Source organism: Panicum virgatum, chromosome 9N, assembly GCF_016808335.1.
Source record: "Panicum virgatum strain AP13 chromosome 9N, P.virgatum_v5, whole genome shotgun sequence".
NCBI classification, from domain to species: Eukaryota; Viridiplantae; Streptophyta; class Magnoliopsida; order Poales; family Poaceae; genus Panicum; species Panicum virgatum.
This window is the reverse complement of record NC_053153.1, coordinates 51793259-51816356: the sequence shown is the minus strand read 5'-3', so window position 1 is coordinate 51816356 and position 23098 is coordinate 51793259. Positions and strand designations below refer to the sequence as shown.

General features: G+C 49.1%; 1 protein-coding gene across 2 annotated transcripts in view; it reads right to left on the bottom strand.

Annotated features, from left to right (window-relative positions):
• Nucleotides 1–9229: 9229 nt before the first annotated feature.
• Nucleotides 9230–23098, bottom strand: part of LOC120688140 — a 61116-nt gene continuing 47247 nt past the window's right edge. Inside the window, exons 51-64 of one of the 2 annotated variants that reach the window (XR_005680987.1) lie at nucleotides 15317–15498; nucleotides 14721–15236; nucleotides 14213–14390; nucleotides 13990–14126; nucleotides 13453–13579; nucleotides 12307–12528; nucleotides 11873–12232; nucleotides 11435–11593; nucleotides 11078–11353; nucleotides 10783–10983; nucleotides 10645–10697; nucleotides 10459–10567; nucleotides 9836–10376; nucleotides 9230–9362 (exon numbers count right to left, since the gene is read on the bottom strand). Coding sequence is in view for 1 of the 2 variants with exons in the window: in XM_039970314.1 (XP_039826248.1) it covers nucleotides 10008–10376; nucleotides 10459–10567; nucleotides 10645–10697; nucleotides 10783–10983; nucleotides 11078–11353; nucleotides 11435–11593; nucleotides 11873–12232; nucleotides 12307–12528; nucleotides 13453–13579; nucleotides 13990–14126; nucleotides 14213–14390; nucleotides 14721–15236; nucleotides 15317–15498 (2889 nt within the window). In the remaining variant the exon portion in view is untranslated. Of the gene's footprint in view, nucleotides 10377–10458; nucleotides 10568–10644; nucleotides 10698–10782; nucleotides 10984–11077; nucleotides 11354–11434; nucleotides 11594–11872; nucleotides 12233–12306; nucleotides 12529–13452; nucleotides 13580–13989; nucleotides 14127–14212; nucleotides 14391–14720; nucleotides 15237–15316; nucleotides 15499–23098 lie in introns of both variants that reach the window. The other variant, XM_039970314.1, reaches the window with a different exon arrangement.

The window sequence follows — 23098 nt, the reverse complement described above, 5'->3', positions numbered from 1 at the left end:
TTTGGCCCGCGGGCCCCGGCGCCGGCGACCTTTTGGGCCCCTTGCCGGTGGCCGCGGGCTTGTGGCTCTTGTTCCACACACACCGACTATTCACTCTTGTTACTTTCAAAAAAAAAAACTATTCACTCTTGTCTCCTCTGTTGCGTCCGCTACTGCGCTTCAATTTTCCCCATTTAAAAAAGTTCAAAAGTGAGCGAAAAGAAAGACTAGGAAGCTTGGTTTGCGTATGGCCATGATCCAAAACACTTGCTGCTGATGTCACTATTGACCTACTGATTGGCCATGCTCCTAATAGTGAGTCATATACTAGAGCACAGGTGGGGCCCCCATAATAATTTCCATGAAGTGCAACTCCATGATCATCGTTAAAATTTTAAATTACTCAATACTTTCATTTTACAAAATTGAAGAATTTGGAAAATGATATTAAAAAAAGACTTTGTGAAGAGTTTCAATTCAAAATGAAAAGATATTTTCAAAAATATTTCCCTAGTAAAAGAGAAGCTTTATTGTATTAAAATAAATACATTACCAACATATATTTCATGGAGTATCCAATGAGATTAGTTTGGTGCCTTAGATTTTTGTGTATTTTTCTCTGACAAAGCTAGAGATGTTTGACTTAGCAAAAGGTAAAAGTTTGTGTGTGTGTGTGTGTGTTTGTTCATACCACTAGTTTGAATTGCAATTGTAGCATTCACACATTTGCCCATGTTCCATATACTTATCTTGAAATATAAATCATGGTATAAAGCAATTATGGAATTCGTGCTGGTCAAACTAGTTCATATTTGCCCAAACTGGTCAAAAATCGGTGTTTTAGTTTGACGATTTCTGAAAAAGATTTGGCGGATTTGGCGTTTAATGGTTTATGTTCTTATTTGAAAGAAAAACTCGAAGGCTTTGAATATCATGCCGTGAATTTCTTGCAAGTCAAAGTCATGGGTTTAGAGTTTAAACTTAAAAATGCCAAAGATACTAAGCCTCATCGGTCCAACACACATGTTCTTGATCATGATTCGGATAGTTCGGACGATGATAGCAGGAAAGTATACGCTGCTGAATTTGTTTGGCCATCAAAGGCCAAACTCGGTTCAGTTCCGTCTCTCAAGCTGATTCAAAAGAATCGGCAAGAGGAGCCGAAATTTACTTTTGATGTTTTCTAAGTGTGATCGGATTTTTGATGAATTACTTAAAAACGATATCATCCGATTGTCACATGCTATTCCATCTCCCGACGAGCTCAAATGACATGCATATTGTAAGTGGCATAACTCTACATCTCATGCTACTAATAATTGTAATGTTTTCCGTCGACAGGTACAATCGGCCATTAATGAAGGACGATTGGTACTTTCTGAGATGCAAATTGACAAAGCTCCTTTCCCTGTTCATATGCTGGAATTGAACAATCCAAAGGTGCTCATTCGGCCGGAACAAGCCGAAAGAGCTAAGGGGAAGAATGTTGTCCTCGGTGATCCAAGACCGATGGATACAAGCGACAAAATCCTTGCCCGGGAAGTCATCAAGGAGAAGACTGATGATGGCAAGGATACTCTGAAGGTCATAGTCAGAAATCCCAGACTCGGGGGGCAAGGAAGCTCTCCGCCAGAAAATTGGTCTGCTGATCAAGCACGACTGGTCCGACCGGTGTCTCCGACCGGTCAGACCAGTTCTTCCAGTCGGTCAGACCGCTCTGGTGACCGTCCCTGGACTTTCAAGCCAAAGCATCCGGAAGTGGGTACTTGGAAGACCAACGAGGTGAAGGTGCAGGGAAGAGCTGCTAATCAGAAGCCCACCTTCAACCAGTTGTTGAACAAGTACATAAAGGCCGTCCAAAATGATCGGCCGCTAAAAAAGAGACCGCGATCACCACCGCGCCAAGATCGTCTAGCATCTCCAAGGAGGGAATTCAGCAGGCGCAGAGGTGATGTTGTCACATTATATCCTCCCCAGAAGATGTATGCTACCATGCCATGGGTGCCACCGGCGTCAAATGCAACAAATCCGGTGTGGTATCATGAAGGGATATGGATGCAGTGTTTCCCAATGCCTTATCCTCCACATTATCAGGGAGAAAGCTCCAGAGTGCCAGTACATGACCGATTGGGATCACGCCAATCTGGTCCAGTGCAGCAGGCTGCACCGGTCAGACTGGTCGCCTCCGACCGGTCAGACCAGTCTCATCACAGGCCGGGCCAAGCTACTGTTCTGAGGTTCGAGTATCACGTCAAGGAGAAGAAGGAGGAGTAGAAGCATGTGGCTGACTCAGAGAAGCTTAAAGCCGATGTTGTGGTTCAAATCGGTGAAATCAAGGTGCATCAGTTGACGTTCCTTCGTAAAAGCCGGTCATGGCCAATGATCACGAGGTCGGTAGCAGCATGAGCGCAGCGGACAAGTACCATCAGCCTAGGTGGTGCCCTTCAGGTTTAACTCATACACAGAAGAGAAAATTGCAGCGCCATCGCAACAAAGAAAAGAAAGAACAGGAGAAAGAGAAGATGAGGGATGAGGACTTCAACAGATACATGCCCATTTTCCCTCAGAACAAGGTTTGGAAGGTCAAGACAGCTGATCAGCCAGCCAGACCGGTCGGACCGCCGCAGCCGATCGGTCAGACCGCTTTGACCAACAAGTCAGACCGGTCGAGCCTACTGCAGAGCCAGCAGCCGAATCGGCGCCGCCCGTTTCGGTTTCTTCTATTGATGAAGCCTCAGCAGTTCCTCTGACAGCAGAAGATGAGGAATTGGTGGATTATGAGGCATCTCCGGAGCACACCAACTTAGAGATCAACGTGGTGCACTTGTCTTCGGATTACTTTGTGGTTCCGGAGGAGGACATGGTTCATCTTCAGTTTGGGCCTCGTGAAGCTGTGTTCCAGAAGCCAAGCGAGAAGGACAACCATATGAAGGATCTTTACATGAGGGGACACATCAACGGAAAGCCGGTGACTCGCATGCTAGTAGACGGTGGGGCCATTGTAAATCTTATGCCCTACTCGCTGTACAAGAAGCTCGGTCGCCAAGATGAGGACTTGATCAAAACAAACATGACGGTCAGCGGTGTTGGAGGAAGTGAGCCCCTTAGCGCCAAAGGAGTTGCTTCCATGGAGCTCACCATTGGGAGTAAGACGCTTGCTACAGCTTTCTTCGTCTCGGAAGTGCAAGGTAACTATAATTTGATTCTTGGGAGGGATTGGATTCGTGCAAATCAGTGTGTTCCTTCTACCTTGCATCCGTTTCTTGTTCAGTGGATCGGGGATGAGGTCGAGATTGTCCATGGGGACACTTCGTCCTTTGTTGTTTTGGCCGATTCGGATTCTATTAGTGCACACGACAACGTCAAGTGTTTATCGGGCGTGGATCTGTCCGATTATGATTTGATCAGTTGCACTAAGTATGGTTTTGTTTCTGCTGTACTAAAGCCGATGGATAATCGACTAAATCATTTAATGTAAATCAGATGAGTACAACAAAAGCTCCAGAAGTGACCGGTCAGACCGTCCGTGCCGACCAGTCAGACCGGTCCTGTCCCGTTCGGCGCACAGGGCCGACCTGTCAGATCGGACACCCCGACCGGTCAGACCGGTCTAGCGCAGAATGGCTGCAGCAGAGGTTAGATCAATATCGGGCGCGTACGAACGAAATTTGTGAAGCCATTGAAGATTCTAATGATCTAGACAAGCTGGGCCAGGGGTTTGCATCGGCCGATCCTTTAGAAAAGGTAGACATTGGTGATGGAACTATTCCTAGGCCGACCTTTGTAAACAAAAATTTATCGGTTGAATATAAAGCCGATTTGGTTAATTTATTGAAGGAGTATGTTGATTGCTTTGCTTGGGAGTATCATGAAATGCCTGGTTTGAGTCGCGATCTTGTTGAGCATCGATTACCGATTAAAGCTGGTTTTAGACCTTATAAACAACCGGTTAGGCGTTTCAATCACATTATTTATGACCGAATTAAAACTGAAATTAATCATTTACTTGATGCTGGATTTATTCGGTCTTGTCGTTATGCTGATTGGATCTCTAATATTGTGCCCGTTGAGAAAAAGGATTCGGGGAAAATTAGAGTGTGCATTGATTTTAGAGATCTTAATAAAGCTACTCCCAAGGATGAATATGCTATGCCTATATCCGATATGTTGATCAATGAGGCTTCCGGACATCGTGTCATTAGTTTTCTTGATGGTAACGCCGGTTACAATCAAATATTCATGGCCGAAGAAGATATATCTAAAACGGCCTTTAGATGTCCGGGATTTGTCAGTTTGTTTGAGTGGGTAGTTATGACTTTTGATTTGAAAAATACGGGTGCTACTTATCAAAGAGCTATGAATTTAATCTTTCATGATTTGATTGGTGTTATCTTGGAAGTGTACATTGATGATATTGTCATTAAATCGGCCGGTTTGGATCATCATTTAGCCGATTTGAGACTCGCTCTTGGGAGGATGCGCCGGTATGGTTTAAAGATGAATCCACTCAAATGTGCTTTTGGTGTATCGGCTGGAAAGTTTCTTGGCTTCATTATTCATGAGAAAGGAATAAAGGTTGATCCTAAGAGAGTTGAAGCCATGAAGAAGGTTGAAGCCCCTACATGCAAGAGGGATTTACAGAAGTTCTTGGGCAAGGTAAATTTCTTAAGAAGGTTTATATCTAACTTGTCCGGGAAGATCGATGCTTTTACTCCTATTCTTCGGTTAAAAGATGAAACCGAATTTACTTGGGGGGCAAAATAGCAAGAAGTATTTGAGACAATCAAGATTTATTTGTCTTCACCACCCGTGCTCAAGGCGCCTAGGAGAGGAGTACCTTTCAGACTTTATGTGGCTACTGAGGACAAGGTCATTGGGGCTGTTTTGACTCAAGAAACCGAAGGGAAGGAGTACATTATTACATACTTTAGCCGACGACTTATTGATGCGGTGACAAGGTATACATTTATTGAGAAATTGTGTTTGTCTCTTTATTACGCTTGTACCAAATTGAGACATTACCTATTATCTAGTACTTGCATAGTAGTATGTCAAACCGATGTGATTAAGCATATGTTTCAAAAACCAGTTTTGAGTGGTAGAATCGGCAAGTGGGTTTATGCTTTGGTTGAGTATGATTTGGCTTGTGAACCTTTAAAATCTATGAGAGGCCAAATTGTAGCGGATTTTATTGTTGAACATCGGATTAATGACAAGCATGATCTAGAAGTCGGTTATATTACTTGCACACCATGGAAGTTGTACTTTGATGGATCGGTTTGTGATGATGGCAAATGAATTGGTGTTGTTCTTATTTCTCTGAATAGTGCTGTTTTTGAATTTTCAAACCGATTGGAAGAAGAATGCACAAATAACCAAATTGAGTATGAAACGCTTCTATTTGGTTTGGAATTTTTACAATCCATGGGCGTGAAACATGTTGAAGCCTTTGGAGATTATCTTCTAGTGGTGCAGCAAGTATCCAAGGTATGCCAATGCTATAGTGGTTCTCTAAATGCATATCTTAATAAATTCCTTGATATTATTTCCTCCTTCGATGAGTTTATTATTAAACATATACCGAGGGAACAGAATGGAAATGCAAATATTCTGGCTCAGCAAGCATCTGGCTATAATGTTACGAAAAAATATTTCAACATTCGCAAGCCGATGCAAACGAAAGCCGAGTTTCTGGTTCTGGACGCACCGGTCCGACCGGTCAGTGAGACCGGTCTGACCGCCCAGGCTGGTCTGACCGGTACAGAGACCGGTCTGACCGGTGATGCTACTATTGGTTCTGATTCGGCCAAAAAAGATGATTCAATTATCTCGGACGAAGCCCAGGATTGGAGGGTCCCTCTTATATCATATTTGAGAGATCCTGGTCGTGGTGCGGAGAGAAATATTCGGCGTTTGGCTTTCAAGTATGTTTTAATTGACGATGAGCTTTATCGTCAAACTGCCAAAGATTTACTTCTCAAGTGTTTAGACTCGGATCAGGCTCTGGTTGCTATGGGTGAGGTTCATGAAGGTATTTGTGGTACTCATCAATCGGCTCCCAAGATGAACTGGTTACTTAGAAGAGCCGGTTTTTATTGAACCACCATACTATCCGATTGCTTTAAATACTATAAAGGGTGTGAAGAATGTCAGCGATTTAGTGATTTGCAATTGGTGCCTGCTGCGTTGATGCATCCTATTATTAAACCATGGCCGTTCCGAGGTTGGGGGTTAGATTTTATTGGACAAATTAATCCTCCATCTTCAAAGGGGCATCGCTTCGTGTTGGTTGCTACGGATTATTTCACTAAATGGATCGAAGCAGTTCCTTTGAAGAATATGACACATAAAAAAGGTAATTGAGTTTATTACCGAACATATTGTTCATAGATTCGGTATTCCACAAACTTTGACAATAGATCAAGGTTCTTCATTTATATCGAAAGATGTGCGTGCTTTTGCCGAATCTTACAAGATTAAGTTGTTCAATTCATCCTCATACTACGCTCAGGCCAATGGACAAGCCGAGTCAAGTAATAAGATTTTGATCAAACTTGTCAAGAAGAAGATAGAAGAAAATCCTAGGAGGTGGCATGAAGTGTTATCCGAAGCATTATGGGCTCATCGTATATCTAGACATGGTGCTACTAAGGTTACTTCTTTTGAGCTTGTGTAAGGTCAAGAGGCCGATTTACCCGTTGAGGTAAATCTAGATGCATATAGATTGACAAAGCAAAATGACCTCTTCGCTGTTGATTACCATGATTTGATGATGGATAATATTGATGAAGTGACCGACAAGCGCTTGAAAGCTTTAAAGGAGATTGAGAAAGATAAGCTTCGGGTGGCCAGAGTTTACAACAAAAAGGTAAATCTTAAGTCTTTTCAGGTTGGAGATCTGGTTTGGAAGACAATTTTGCATCTTGGGATGAAAAGCAACAAGTTTGGCAAATGGTCGCCAAATTGGGAGGGTCCATACAAGATTATCAAGGTTATCTCCGGTAATTCATATGTGATAGAGACGGTGCAAGATGAGCGTCTACCTAGAGCTATCAATGGGAGATATTTGAAGAAATTTTATCCTAGCGTATGGCAAAGTGCATAAAGATGAAGACGGCCGGTATTGGATATCGTCCTTAGTTTTATTTTTTAGACTTGTATGCTCTGTGTAAAATATGTACATCAGGATAGTTCTTGCTTTTTGGCTTGTGAAACTCACCAAAAAGCAGGGGGGCATATGTTGATAGCCAAATTTGGTATCTGCCGAGGCCGACCGGTCGGGCCGACCGGTCAGACCGGTCTGGTCTGTACAGTCCGAGTAGAATTAGGGTTTTTGTAAAGAGTCCTCATGTAATCCTACTCGTGAAGGGGTACGTCTTCCCCGGCCTATAAATATAAAGCCTAAGGCCAAGGCCGATTGAGGTTATTCCCAATCGAATCAATCAAAATATCGTATTACTTTTTATCTCTCAAATCCTAGTCTTTTCCAACCCTAGATTGAGTGGCCTGCCGACCTCAGAGCAACCCTAGCTGCGCAACCTCCGACGGGGTCCCTCCCAAGCTCGCGTTTCTAGGTCTTTGCGGTTCTCTACTTCACACCGGTCAGACCGGTCTGTGGAGCCGGTCAGACCGGTCCGCTAGGGTTCTGCTGGTTCAGATCGTTTTGACGATCTCCTGCACGTTTTAGCACATTCGAGTGTGTTGGCGTGATTCTGTGTCAACACGGTGCCGGTCTTGCCTTTATACTGGCCGGAGAGACGCACGCGCCTGCAGCGAACAGACATCAAGGCACAACCGTCCTGGCCACTGCGCAATTGGTCGCCTGTTCGCTACAGCCATCCGGTCACGAAGAGGTGCCTGTCCATTCAATAAACTGTTCGCTGGCCAATCGTTTGCCAACAGGCATCTGTTCACATGGACGGCAACCAACAGGTGCCTGTTGCTTGTCAGGCGCATGCACCATCCCCTACCACGTTCAACATTAATGCACCGTTAATCACACCAAAGCACGTTCACATGCTAACACATACTAGTATGATACTAAGCACGTATCGGTGAATCTCCATTCTTTATGCAAGTACACACATACATGAGTGACTTAATTAAGGAAGAGAAGAGGGAATTAAAACCCCATAATTCTAATCAATAATATTTAGTAACCATCATACTAACTCTTTATATTAGAATTAATCTATTATTTATATTGGCCACTAAAGATTAAAATAATCTTACACCTGCTTAACTGATGAGCCAAAACGAGCTGGCTCGAGCTATTTGCGAACCGAGTTGTGTTTCCTGCTTGAGTTGGCTTCTCGCACCCCCCCCTTGAAATATTTTCGGGTTCCGCCACTGTTTTGTATCATGTCATTAATTTTTTATATAATTTTCGTCGAAGTTCAAACTATTTACCTTATTAAAAAGCAAAAAGCGAGAATTGCATGTTCTGTGGACAGAGGGAGTACAATTGAAAACTGCGAACCAGCTGTGCGAATTTTCGTTCTCAGCGGAAGAAGAGAAAAAACTTCAGTTGCCATTTTGCTGAAATATCTCTCCCTGTGGCCGATATTTCCATCCTCGAGACTCGTATAGCTAGACACAGTCACAGACACCAACAGTGGTCTGCTTTCCATGTCCCCACCGGATCGTGTCGCGGTCTTTGCTGGTGTCCGCCTCGCCGTGGACCACAACCACCGGCCGTCCCCGTCGGTTCACACGGCGGCGTTTGCGTGCCGGACCTGCGCGGCCCGGACAGCCGTTGCTTCGATGCTCCATCGAACGGGGGAAACGACGCGACGTGTGGCTCCGACGAGGCGCTCCGCAGGTGCGCGCGCGCGCGCGTGCATGCATGCGAACGGCAGACGGGGACGAGCGTCTTGCCTGATCTCATCCCAAACCCAAACGCCCCTGTCAAACACCGGTGGCAGCTCCATCAGGCGCCGCGCCGCATGCTTATCTCCAACATGCTCCTGTGAAAAAAATCTTGGTCGATCGGGAGCTCGTCCCCCGCGTCGCTGATGGCGTGCGACGGTGAGGGTGTGCGTCATAGCAGATGTTTTTGCATGCTTCCAGGATGCTGCAACAAGAATCTTTTAGGCTACTGATTGCTGTAATTTTCACCATTGACCAAAGGGGATCCGACGTCCCGTTATGTTTGGAACCAGCTATACTCTATTCTCTCGGCGCTGTAGCAAAACTGCAAATTCTGCCAGTAACATAATGCAGAGCGAGTACCATGCAATGTATAATTATATACCCGCCGAAAAAATTAGCAAGATTAGTTATCTAAGGATGTATAAAACCTGTGACAAGAGTTACAAAATTTTGCATTTACAGTTACAACCATTGACCTAGTACTGATTGTTTACAACAGTTGCACCCAGAGACTGGCGGAGCTGGCCAAAAAATTTAGCTGGGGCATGATTTACATCAATTTTAAATGGTGCAAATGCTATTGAACAGTGCATGTCCAAAATCTACCTTGTCTAGGACAAGTTCCTACGACTATTGCGGCTTTGCTCGCTGGCCATAACGGTCATATTGTTGCGGCTTTGGTAATAGAGGAACATAAAGAGATTATTTCATCTTTAATTTAACTAATTGTCCTACAAGGTAAACTAGTTTATTGACCCATTTACATTCGTGATGAGCACCATTGATGCATCACAAAGATCATGGAAACACATGAATAATTGACCACAAGATGCCTGATGTTCAGTTATCTAGACGCTGCCACAAGCTTTGATTCGAGCCACCACATTGCACTGGGAAGAGAGGGAAAAGGGGGTTTTCGCGCCGCAGGGTAGCTGGGGCATCTGCCCCACCGTGCTGTATGGGCAGCTTCGCCTATGCCCAGAGAAAAGGGTTGGATAAGACTCTGTGTATGTTCTGACCACGGAGAAACGATGAGTGGTCCGAAAGATGTGGCTTTCTTCGAGCTTTCGTGCACGAGAATGCTGGTTCATCTCTGCCACAGCCGAGTTTTCTTGCACGCACACGTATATGTACTATGTCCATCCTCTTTCATAGTTTCACGCACGGTATGCTTGCTTTTCTTGTCGCGGAGTCCCTGATGCTCGCTGTACTTGCGACTCCAATATCTTCTTGGGCCTCAGCTCAGACTGTTCTTTTGGGACACGAAGTGCCATGAACTGCAGTGAGCCGCTCCGAACTTGGTAGATATAGCATCCCCATGGGTAAGCATCTGATGACGCCCATATGATTTGCTCCTCATACTCCGCATCCTCTGTGAGTCTCTCATCCACGCACAGAGCACAGTCAAGAGGGGGCTCCTCAAAAGCAGGCACGGCAACACATCCAAGAGCTACATAGCCGCAAGGTGGTCTTGGAAGCCATATTGAAACAGGGCTTTTGTAATCCTCAGCACAGTTTCTCCAAACCTGCACGTAAGTCAAATATGAGTGAATTATGCGAATAAGGACGCCCCCCACGCCCTCTCATACAGGTACAGTGAATACTGACCAGGTCGTAGCCCAGAGGCAATGCAAAATTCCCATTGGCATTTTTGTAGACAGCAGCAAGAGGTGGTGGATAGGTGCCGACATGAGCAACATCTCCAATTGAGACATACCTGAAATAATTCGCTCAGTATCTATAGCATCAGCATAAAAATGTTTTATTGGACATGTCAAGAGTCAAACTTCATACCCATTAGGGCACAGAGGCCTCCAGATGCTGAACACCCTTCCATCATCCGCAACCTAAAGTAAACATCAACAGTTGTTTTACATCAGATATCTGGAAAAAGATTTTTTTTTCCAAGTCACTCAGATTGTGCTGAATTACCTGCTTGGCAACTAGTTTACATCGGCTCTGGAGTTCTGGTTCACTGCTCCACATTTTCTGGAAGTTAACCGTGTGGTTTACGAGTCGTTGCTCCACATCACTAGAAGTCCCTCTCGAGCTTATCAAAGACCTAGAAAGACTGTGGGATTCCCTTTTATCATCATCTGACGCAAAATACACATGGCGCTGGCCTGATGGAACCTATTATGGTTTTGTTCAGAAGTACAAGTTCAGTTCAGGACAGTTGGTTTCTAAAAAAAAAAAGAGTACAGTTCAGGATAGCAGGAGAGAGTACCTTCAAGGGTATAACTTTCATTGCTGCCTGATGAGATCTCCACATTTTCCGAACTGAAGAACAAAGTGAAAGTGCCTGCGGTTCACGGTCTTCATCAACGCTGCACTTTATAAGTCTTACAAAGTTCTCAGACTTCCTAAAATTCTTCAGGTGTATGATAACATGTGACGGCCTCTGATACCCAGCTTTTGCTAGCTCCAACGCAAGTACTTCTTCCCAAGGAACATCCCAAAGTATTTTGGAAGGTTTCTTGTCCATTTTATCTAGATCCAAGCACTAAACAATCAAAGAACGTGAGTTTTAATAAAAAAATCTTGAAGTATCATGATGATACAATCAGAAAGGAATAAGCCTCACCTGAAGCAGTATCACCCGCTTGTTAGTTACTAAAGCAATCCTCTGGTTTGGCAAAATAAAATGGTTCTCATAGTAATCAGACCATGCATACTTAGAAGGTTCTCGAAATAAATCCGTGCATGCAAAATATCTGCTTGCTTCTGCCAGGTAAAGGGCCATCTGAAGCAGAGAGTGATCCAATTTAGTTGCACAGCATGACAACTAATATTATTAGCATCAGAATCATTTCCTGCTACTTGTTTTTTATTTTCAATTGGAAACTTGCCCTGCATGCTTGATCAATCTAACCATTAGCCCATTTAGTTTTATTTGAGTTTCTTAATAGATATTAGACTTAGACTGGCGACCTGCTTTCAGAAATCAATGAATCCTTTTGTACATTTATTTTCTCATCAAAAGGCAAAAGGAAAAGAAATGAACAAGAAACAAGCGCTGTACCTGCCCCGCAGCTTCAACTTTGTCATACTCTCTTATTATACCATCTCGGTGGATAGCACGAGGATCTCTTATCCTCTGGGGTACAGATTTGTTACTTAGAATGTTGACACATCTCATAAAACTAGCACTAATTCCATCAACTGTCAGTGAGAAAAAATCCAGAGCCCCACTTAAAGGTTGTACAATGAAACCTACAAAAGCACGTCCAAGACCAGGTGCAATGCCTATAAGACCGTACTGTCTGGCACTCTCAACTGGCTTTCTTAAGACACCAGAGACCCCAAAAGCCAAACCCTGAGCAAATGCTTCAGTCCCTTGAACTAGTCCATCGCCAACACCAGTGATCCTCCTTGACCAGACCTAAATAACATTCCACTTAAGCATTTCACGGAGCGAACATAAACAAGGATTATAAACCATATAAGCTATTTCACCTGCTTTGATCTCAGCTGAAGAAATTGCCCATCAGTAGAGAGCTCCGCAAATCCTTTACTAAGAGAGGATAAAGTTGATTTTGTCACTCCAAAAAAATCTACAGAAAAGATTAGATGGAGTGGATTATGAATCAGATCCCTCTTGATTCGTTTCATGATAGCAGGGAAGATGGAGCTCTTCCGCATAAACCGGCTTCTGTGCATGACCTTCCGCAGATGTACCTAAGGCAAACATCAAGGGAGGAGACTTCATGGGACTGAAAGTATAAACCTCTATTTAACAATACAAAAATAAAACTATCCCAAGAGTTTTGAATTGGACCACGAATATATGACGCCAACTTCTGATAACATATAATTCTGGCAGACATGAAAGGAAAAGAAAAATAAAAGTATTCCCATTTAACAACTATCATTTGATTGACCCTACAAAAATGACCAACCTTGCCTCCGTTATCAGCACTAGAGTGAATTGCTTAGTCCAATTAAAACTAAGCTGAACAGCTTCACTTTTGAGTATGTATTTAGGGTAGTGCACTGACTAGACATATCCATCCTGGAGTTCCACTTGAAGTAATGTTGCATACGTTGCATCTTGCTCAAATACCATAAACATAATGGAACTGAGTTATTAGGGAGTGCAGTAACCAGATCTCTACCTGGATTTATCAGGGGATGCAGTGTTTGTAATTATTGATTGAAAAATGTCTTTCACCAGAGAGCAAAGACATGATACGTTTACGAAAATTATCAGCCTCCACCAGCGTGGACACCCATTTACATGAAATAAACAAAGCTACGAAAGGCAGTGCCAACTATCCAAGAACATATCCTACCAGGCAAAAGTACAGACAACTCTGAAAATGGCCACCAGTGTGGCTATCCTGATGCAAAAGGCAGGGGTAATGCTTGAGAAACAGGTAAGGTGAATTTTTTGGCACGGTTCAACTGGCAATATGGCATTAACATCCATTTCTTTTTTTGAAGAATATTTTGAACTGAATTTTAGCATCACTACATAGAAGCTCATAAACCTAAAGTTCCTGGATACTTATGAACATGCACAAACCTGACCTAACGTGACTGGCTTAGTCAGGCACTGGCCATGGAACATGATGTTGAATACATAAACTGACTTCATGTTACCTGAATCTTAAAGGCATTACCCACAGCAGATAGGACAGGGCTCCATACGCCTAGGACACCTCGAGGTCTTTGAGTAGGTGCAGTTTCCAGAGATATTTTTAGCCTTATCTCTGAAATATCAACAAGCCTGCAAAGTATACAATTACTTTGTGAAACACGTCATGTTGTATTCCAGCTAAGTTATATGTAGACCTGAAAAAACTTAGTACATACGTGCTACAGAAGCAAAAGAAAACAAAGACCAAATAGGAGAGGTGCATATCTTTCCGTCAAGAAGACATCATGTTTAAGGACATTTACAAATATGGTAGTAAGAAAGAGTTCAAGTTATCATTCTAGTTTACAGGAAGGGTAAAGCATTTATCTCTATCTAGATAACAAGTGTAGCAATAATTACTGATATATGAAAGGATGCATCAAATTGGAAACACGGCAAAGCAATTTCAGATGTAAAAAGACGTGTCCAAAAAAATAGGAAAGTCTTAATAGTTGCTACAGAAAGTTAGATGGCAACGTGACTGCAGCTTAGGAGCTTACTCTATTCGTATCTCAGGATCCACTTCAGTGACAGTTGTGCTGCCGCTGGCACTGACAAAACGAAGATTGTTGTAGAAGTCAACTAGTGCCCAAATAATGGGTTCATGAATATTTAGTCTCCATGTTTCATCAATTACCTAGAGAAAATATGACTTTCACTTTTTCAGTATGGATTGATATTAAATAAATTTGCTTGCCAAAATATGCACAGCAACAACATTACCCGGATATAGACATGTGGATAAACTTGAATGCCGTTGGATGTCACATTGCTAACAGCAATGTTTGCTTTGAACACAGGACGGTTTGAATCAGGCTTGCTCTCAGTGGCCAAAACAACAGGCATTGTAGACAGTGGCAACTGATTATCTAGTTGCAACTGGCCAAGAATTAACTTAAACCTGCAAAACGCTATATGTATGAAAAAAAGATGACTTGGAGCATATAATGCTATGATTAGGAAAATGAGATGCTATAAAGCTTAGGTTCATAGGTATGCCATCAGTTAACTATTTGGCTGTTGTCCAAAGATCATGCCTATTCGAAAGTAGCAGTGGTAGTGGCTTCATGAATATGACATACAAAAAATGGTGAATAACTAATTGTATATTAACATTCCCAAGTCCCACAATGATGGAAACCATTTCTCTTGCATAGGAAAAGGTGATTTCTAGACCTGTGCATGTCTTGACAGAATGTTGATGAAACAACACATTAGTTGCAAACTATACCTGCTAGTGGTCCCAGAATCATAACCAGTCATGTACGAAATGAAAACCTTCTGCAGATGCAAGTATAAAAGCTCTCTCGGCTTATGATCAATCAAAGATATTCCAACAACTCCAAGTTCAACAATAAGCTCCAAGGGCCTGGCACCTGGCTCTATCTTGTTTTCTTTCAACGCAGATGCTTGGTGATCGATCAATTCAGATCCAGGCGATCCATATACTTCATCTTTTCTCGGGTAATCGGTAAACTTCAGTATCTTAATATCACTAGTCTCAACCATACTGAACTTGAGGCCATGTTCCCTAAAACTGGCGTAACTTGCTGTAGGGTTTTCAAGGTCAACACATAGAACACAAGCAACATCTCCTTTCTGGATGCTAACATCAATAGCTTTCTGTCCATATGGGTCATCCCAAGTATATTTTCTGGTTGAAAGTGGTTTCACTTGGATCCAAGTATCTTCACCTAAACCAGACTGGCGTGTGCTGATTGTTGTAGTACTTGTCCGGTTCTCAATCCTACAAGCAACCATAGAATGACCATAGTCATAAAAAGGGGAAACAAATGTCTGCATGCTGTTATTACCATTTCATACTACCTGATTGGCCCATATGCTGGCCCCATACGGAATACAACCAAGAATCTTGAACCTTCTTCATAGCCACGTATCTCGGCTTTCACAAATTTCTTATTATCATCCTGCTTTCTCATTGCTATAATAATGGTGTCTTCTTTTACTATCTCCAGAGGTTGACACCAGTCTGTATCCACCAGTCGGACCTTCAAATAGGGCAGAAGAAAGTTGCATATAAAATATGTGTTAGAGTATATTGAGCCCATGGGTATAGAGGCCCATCTAGAGGCCCATGTATAGGATCTATATATACCCACCCTTTTAGGGTTGGAGGAATACAAGTCATTATTCTCTCCTACATGGTATCAGCTAGCTTTCTCTCTCTTCCTCTCTTCCTCCTCTAGCTGCAGCCGCCGCCGCCGGCACCATGGCCGGCCGGCCGCCGGCGCCGCCCCTCCTTCCCTTCTCTGTCCCTCCCCTGCCCTCTGCTCCCGGCGCCCCCTCCCCCGGCGCTACATCCCCTGCTCCCGGCCTGGCGCGGCCGGGGCCCCTGGTCGCCGCCGCTGCATCCCCTACTCTACCTCCTCTACACCTTCTCCTAACCCCGAGCTGGAGTCTCTGTTTCCAACTGACCCGGTGGTTCAGACACCGTTACTTGTCTGTCCTTTTCCTGCAGGTTTCCTGGCACGCCGGCACTGTTTCCGGTGATCCCTGCTGCGCCGAGGGCGGCCCCGGTGCCCGCGGTCGCGCCACGCGCGGCCCCCGGACCTCCGGTCGTGCCGCGCACGGACCCGGTGTCTCCCGCTGCGCCACGCGCGGCCCCGGTGCCTTCCCCTGCACCTGCGCGGTACGCTCAGCCGCTGCAGGTGTACCGGCGTCGCTCGGCGCCGACCCCAGCGCCGCAGCGGTATGCTGAGCCGGTGCATGTGTACCGGCGTCGTTCGGCGCCGACACCGGTGCCGCCTCCTGCTCCGGAGGCTCCTGCGACGCCGACACCGGAACCGTCGCCGTCTCCTTCGGCTCCCTCTCGAGCCGAGCCGGAGGTGTACCACCCGCCAGTCATCTATCGGGATCCTCGACATACCCATCCCATGGTGACTCGGCGGATGGCGTCTCAGGCCGCGACTCTCTCCGCCACCGAGCGAGAGCCGCGGGTCTCTCCAGTACCCTCCTCTGTCTGCGACGCCTTGGCGGATCCTCACTGGCGTCGCGTGATGGAAGAGGAGTACGCGGCTCTTCTTGCCAACCAGACGTGAGACCTCGTGCCGCGTCCGTCTGGTTACAATGTGGTGACTGGCAAGTGGATCTGGACGCATAAGCGTCGGGTTGATGGCACACTGGAGCGCTACAAGGCTCGCTGGGTGCTCCGGGGGTTCACTCAGCGGCCTGGTGTGGACTATGATGAGACCTTCAGCCCAGTCGTGAAGCCCGCTACGGTGCGCACGGTCCTCTCGCTTGCGCTCTCGCGCTCCTGGCCTGTGCACCAACTGGACGTGAAGAATGCGTTTCTTCACGGCACTCTCTCAGAGACTGTCTACTGCTCTCAGCCAGCGGGTTTTGTGGACTCGAGTCGTCCGGATATGGTCTGCCGGCTCAACAAGTCTCTCTATGGACTAAAGCAGGCTCCTCGGGCTTGGTACTCTCGGTTCGCCACATTCATGCTGACATTGGGGTTCACGAGGCTAAGTCGGACACGTCTCTCTTCGTCTACCGCCGTGGGGATGAGGCTGCATATCTGCTGCTCTATGTCGATGATATTGTGCTTACAGCCTCCAGTCAGCAGTTGCTTCAGAGTGTCATCTCCTCTCTGCAGCAGGAGTTCGCTATGAAGGATCTCGGTCAGCTCCACCACTTCTTGGGCGTCACTGTTGAGCCTCGCCCGTCTGGTCTTCTCCTTCACCAGCGGCAGTACACACTCGATATTCTGGAGCGAGCTGGGATGACTGATTGCAAGCCCTGCTCCACTCCTGTCGACACTCAGACGAAGCTGTCTGCTGATCTGGGTGATCCGGTGGCTGATCCTACTGCCTACCGGAATCTGGCCGGCGCTTTGCAGTACCTCACCTTCACCAGGCCGGACCTCACCTACGCTGTTCAGCAGGTCTGTCTCCATATGCATGATCCCCGGGATGATGGATAAGTCTTTGTGCTGGATGGATAAGGCATAGGGTCCTTGCAAGGACCAGAGCATCTATTCCTTTAGTATATTTCAGTTTGCTAGGACAGTCAGTTTGCTAGGACAGCATCTAGCTTTAGTTCTTTTGACTAGCATCTTAGCATCTTTTGGCTGCCTGCCCTAACTGCCTATAAGTATGTATCCCCAGCCCCTTGGGTTGGCATGGCTTTGAGTTTGTGAATATGAGAAAACCAGAAAATTGCCCCAAGTTCATTGTCATCCTCTCAGCTCAATGAGAGTTAGAATTGAGCTCCTAACATCTGGTATCAGAGCCGTACTTTCCTGTAGGTTGGATATCTCTTGCTCCTCCCCTTCCCAAGCCGTTGTAGCAGCCCAGCCACCACCACCAGCAGCTGCACCAGCCACTGCAGCAGCAGCCGCCGCAGCGCACCAGCCACTGCAGCAGCAGCAGCCGCACCAGCCGCAGCAACAGCAGCAGCAGCTCCGGCAGCATCTTCTACCCGTTCCCTTCCCCCTCTACACGCAACAGCCCCTTGGAGGCGCGCCATGTCCGACGCACCGTCTCAGCGCTCGGTCGCCTCGAGCGCACGGCGCCAGCGAGACGCCGAGCTCGCCGCGGCAGAGGAGCGCAGGCGAGCGACGGCTCAAGCCGATGCAGCAGCGGCGAGGGCGGCCAGGCTGGCTGCAGCGGAGCTGGCAGCGGCCAGGGCGGAGGTGGAAGCAGAGGAGGCGGAGGATGCAGCAGCCCACCCCGGCGGAGGCGGCCTGGACGGCGGCGCGCCCGGCGGCGGTCCAGGGGCCCGCGCGCCCGGCGGCGGCCTGGACGGCGGCGCGCCTGGCGGTGCGCCCGGCGACGGTCCAGGGGGCCGCGCACCCGGTGGCGGAGGCCGCGCCCCTGGCGGCGGCGCGCAGGGCGGAGGCGGCGCCCCTGGCGGCGGCGCGCAGGCGGTGGCGGCGCTCCTGCTGGCGGCGGCGCGCAGGCGGTGGCGGCGCCCCTGGCGGCGGCGCGCAGGCGGTGGTCAGGGACGTCGGTCCCGGCGGTGGGTGGCCCACCCTCACCAAGACCAACTACGTCGAGTGGGCCGCAGTCATGGAGGTGAAGCTCCAGGTGCGGCACATGTGGGAGGCAGTCCGGTACGGCGACGTCGGCTACGAGGAGGATCGACGGGCGCTGGATGCTCTCATCGCAGCAGCCCCGCCCGAGATACAGTTCACGCTTTCCAAGAAGCGAACTGCCAAGGAGGCCTGGGACTCCATCGCTGCGGCACTTATCGGCAGCGACCGCGCCCGCAAGACCACTCTCCAGGCACTTCGCAAGGAGTGGGAGAACCTGGCCTTCAAGCCAGGTGAGGATGTTGATGACTTCGCCCTCCGTCTCAACACTCTGCTGCAGAAGGTGGTGCAGTTCGGCGACGACACCTACGACGAGGAGAGAGCCGTCGAGAAGCTCTTCCGCTGCGTCCCCGAGAGGTACAAGTAGACCGCTCGCTCGATCGAGTCTCTGCTGGACCTCTCCACCATGACGATCGAGGAGGCGATAGGTCGCCTCAAGGTCGTCGACAGCGACGAGCCACAGCCTCCCTCGGGAGGCATATCCATCGGTGGGAAGCTCCACCTCACTCAGGAACAGTGGGAGGCTCGGCGCGGTGACAGGAGGAGGGGGGAGCCCTCTTCCTCGACTGGTGGCCGCAAGCGCGGCAAGCCTCGAAAGGGGCGCGGAGGTGCCCAAGCCGGGGCACGAGGGCGCGCCGAGGGTGGCGCCCGCGGAGATGCTCAGGGCGGCGCTGCTGACAGGCCCAAGGCGGCACGAGACGACGCCTGCCACAACTGTGGCAGGCCCGGCCACTGGGCCAGGGACTGCCCGCAGCAGAGGCGTGGGGGCCAAGCCCACGTCGCGGAGGCCCAGCCGGATGACGAGCCGGCTCTGTTCCTACTCCACGGGGACATGGAGCCGCATCCGGCGGCACCGCCTGTCACCGCTCTTCTCCACCTCGACGAGCCGCGTGCCCGAGTTCTCGGCAACGGCTCCGACGACGACAGGGTCGATGGCTGGTACCTCGACTCCGGCGCCACGCACCACATGACCGGGCGGCGGGAGTTCTTCTCCGACCTGGACGTCGACGTAGGTGGCTCCGTCAGGTTCGGAGACTCCTCCGCCGTGGAGATCAAGGGCGTGGGCTCCGTGATCTTCACCGCCAAGTCCGGAGAGCACCGGATGCTCACCGGAGTCTACTACATCCCGGCGCTGCGGAACTCCATCATCAGCCTTGGGCAGCTCGATGAGAGCGGCTCCCGCGTGGTGATCGACAGCGGGGTCCTCCGCATCTGGGACCACCGTCGCCAGCTTCTCGCCAGGGTGGTTCGAGGGAAGAACCGCCTCTACATCCTCCATGTCGGGGTGGCCCAGCCTCTTTGTCTTGCAGCTCGCAGGGACGACGAGGCATGGCAGTGGCACGAGCGCTTTGGGCACCTCCACTTTGAGGCCCTGAAGCGGCTCGGCGCCAAGGAGATGGTGCGAGGCCTCCCGTGCCTCGACCACGTGGAGCAGCTCTGCGACGTCTGCGTGCTGACGAAGCAGAGGCGGCACTCCTTCCCCAAGCAGGCGAGCTTCCGAGCCAAGGAGCGGCTCGAGCTCGTACACGGGGACTTGTGTGGCCCGGTGACACCGGTCACACCAGGAGGACGGCGCTACTTCCTGCTGCTCGTCGACGACCTCTCCCGCTTCATGTGGGTGATGATCCTCGGCAGCAAGGGAGAGGCTGCGGACGCCATCAGGCGTGCTCATGCTGCTGCGGAGGCGGAGAGCGGCCGCAAGTTGCGCGTGCTGCGCACCGACAAAGGCGGCGAGTTCACGGCGGCCGAGTTCACGGCGTACTGCGCGGATGAGGGCATCCAACGCCACTACTCTGCGCCGTACAGCCCGCAGCAGAATGGCGTCGTCGAGCGGCGCAACCAGACGGTGGTGGGGATGGCCCGGGCCCTCCTCAAGCAGAGGGGCATGCCGGCCGTCTTTTGGGGAAAGGCGGTGGTGACGGCCGTCTACATCCTCAACCGCTCGCCCACCAAGGCACTCGACGGCATGACGCCGTATGAGGCTTGGCATGGGCGTAAGCCGGCGGTCTCCCACCTGCGGGTCTTCGGCTGCCTCGCGTTCGCCAAGGAGCTTGGCCACATCGGCAAGCTCGATGACAGGAGCACTCCGGGAGTGTTCATCGGCTACGCGGAGGGTTCGAAGGCCTACCGCATTCTCGACCCGGAGACACAGCGTGTGCGCACGGCGCGCGACGTTGTGTTCGACGAAGGGCGAGGATGGGCGTGGGACAAGGCGGTGGACGACGGCTCAGCTCCGACGTACGACGACTTCACCGTCGAGTACGTCCACTTCGAGGGAGCCGGGGGAGTAGGCAGCTCTTCTTCGCCGAGCGTGCCTACCCCGGTCCCCGAGCCTCCACCGACTCCGGCGCCCGCCACACCGGTGGCACCACGCTCTTCAGCTACGACTCCGGCTGCGCCGAGTTCCTCGGCTGCACCACCACAGCCGGCGACGCCGCGCACTCCAGCACCGACAGCCACTCCTCCGGGCACGCCTACTACAGCACCTGCTCATGCTGAGCACAGCCCGGTGGAGTTCGCTACTCCGCTCCCTCACGACGAGGAGCGCATCGACGCGTACCACGACGGTGAGCCACTGCGGTACCGTACGATGGAGGACCTTCTCGGCGATCAGCCGGTGCCGGGACTGGTGCCTCACGACCTGGAGGCGCAGTTGCACCTCGCGTGCGACGACGGCGAGCCTCGGTCTTTCGCAGAGGCCGAGGGACACGCGGCATGGCTGTAGCGAAAATGGCCTCTCATGCCATATTTCAATATAATGTTTTGACGATTGATGACACACGCAACACTTGAACTAATGTGTTTGCTTAGATGATATACTCAGGCTTTTAGGTTCAAGTGATGACAAAGAGAAGAGACGCGAAGCTAGGCCCGAAGGGCCGCTCCTACGGGGGTCTCAGGGCAGCGCCCTGAAACCTAAAAGAAATCAAGTCACCGGTTGAACCGACGCCAAGCAAATTACACACGTCGGTGCATTGACTTGAGCACGTCTGGGAGTTTTAGTATCACCGGTTAAACCGACGTAAGGCAAAATGTACTCATCGGTGCAATGACAGAGATGGCCTGTGGGCTAGGGTTTGGCACCGGATGAACCGACGATAGGAAGTTTGAATACGTCGGTGCAATGGCAGAAGCAGACCAAGAAAAATGCATACATCGGATGAACCGATGATGCACCGGTTAATGGCGTCGGTGCAGTTGTCCAGAGAGTTTGTTTTTCAAGGATCAGAGGACAGTTGCACTCACCGGTTAAACCGACGCTAACATTACATACACCGGTCGATTGCATCGGTTGATTGCCCGTACACGTAACGGCTAGTTTTCAGTGGGCAGTTTAGTATCACCGGTTAAACCGACGATGGCGATTTGGGGAGCATCGGATTAACCGGTGTTAAGCACATTTCTGGCAGCTTTTCTCCAACGGCTATATTTGCTTGTGCTGCCTATATATACCCCCAAGGCCGCACCATTTGAGAGTGCTGGAGTTCAAGGAAGTATACAAGAGCTAAAGATCATCTCCAACCACCATAGAGCTTCATTGTACATCATATAGGCTTAAGCACACTTGTTAGAGTGCTTAGTGCTTGATTAGGGATTAGTTCTTGCGAGAGCTCCCTTGAGAGAAGTCTTGCTGCGGCAAGCAAACACTTGTACTCGTCGTGTGACCCTCCGACTTGGTGTGGAGTGGCAACGACACTTTGTGCGGGGAAGGAGACCCCTACTTGGTGTTAAAGCTCCAAGATAGTGAAGACGGTGCCGTGGTGACGCTTCGAGATAGACGGTGGCGGTGACCTCGTCTTTGTGACTTGGTGTCACTTACCCTTTGCTTGTCGGGAGCCTTGGAGGCGTGGCAAGACGGTGATCAAGCGAAGAGACTCGGTATCACACTTGTTCTTTGTGAGCAAGTGGCCGTGGACGTAGGGAGGGACTTTGGTGTCCTAACCGAACCACGTTAAATCGTGTGTCTTGGTGTCTTCACGGGAGTTTGCATATCCTCTCCCTTACCGCTTTACTTACCGCATTACGTTTCCGCATTTACTCTTTCTTGCTTACCTTTACTTTCCTAGTTAGTTTGATTAGGATTGGCTATAGATGGCAAGTCTTTTGGGGTAAGTAGAGGGTAGCATAGATAAACCTTAGTCATAACTAGCATGTGTAGGACGTGTTAGGTTTATCTTAAGCAATTAGATTGAGCCCTAGGATAGAAAAGCGATTAGCGACCCTATTCACCCCCTCCCCCTCTAGGGTCGGACACCCCGGTGATCCTTACAATGGCGTGCCGCGATGTAGTCGGAGATGTACGCGGTTGAGAAGAACCGCACTTGGGAGCTTGCTGATCTCCCTCGTGGTCACCGCGCGATCACCCTTAAGTGGGTGTTCAAGCTGAAGAGGGATGAGGCCGGCACCGTCGTCAAGCACAAGGCTCGCCTGGTGGCACGAGGTTTCGTGCAGCAGGAGGGAGTCGACTTCGACGATGCCTTTGCTCCCGTGGCACGGATGGAGTCCGTGCGACTTCTCCTTGCGCTGGCTGCCCAGGAGGGCTGGCGCGTCCATCA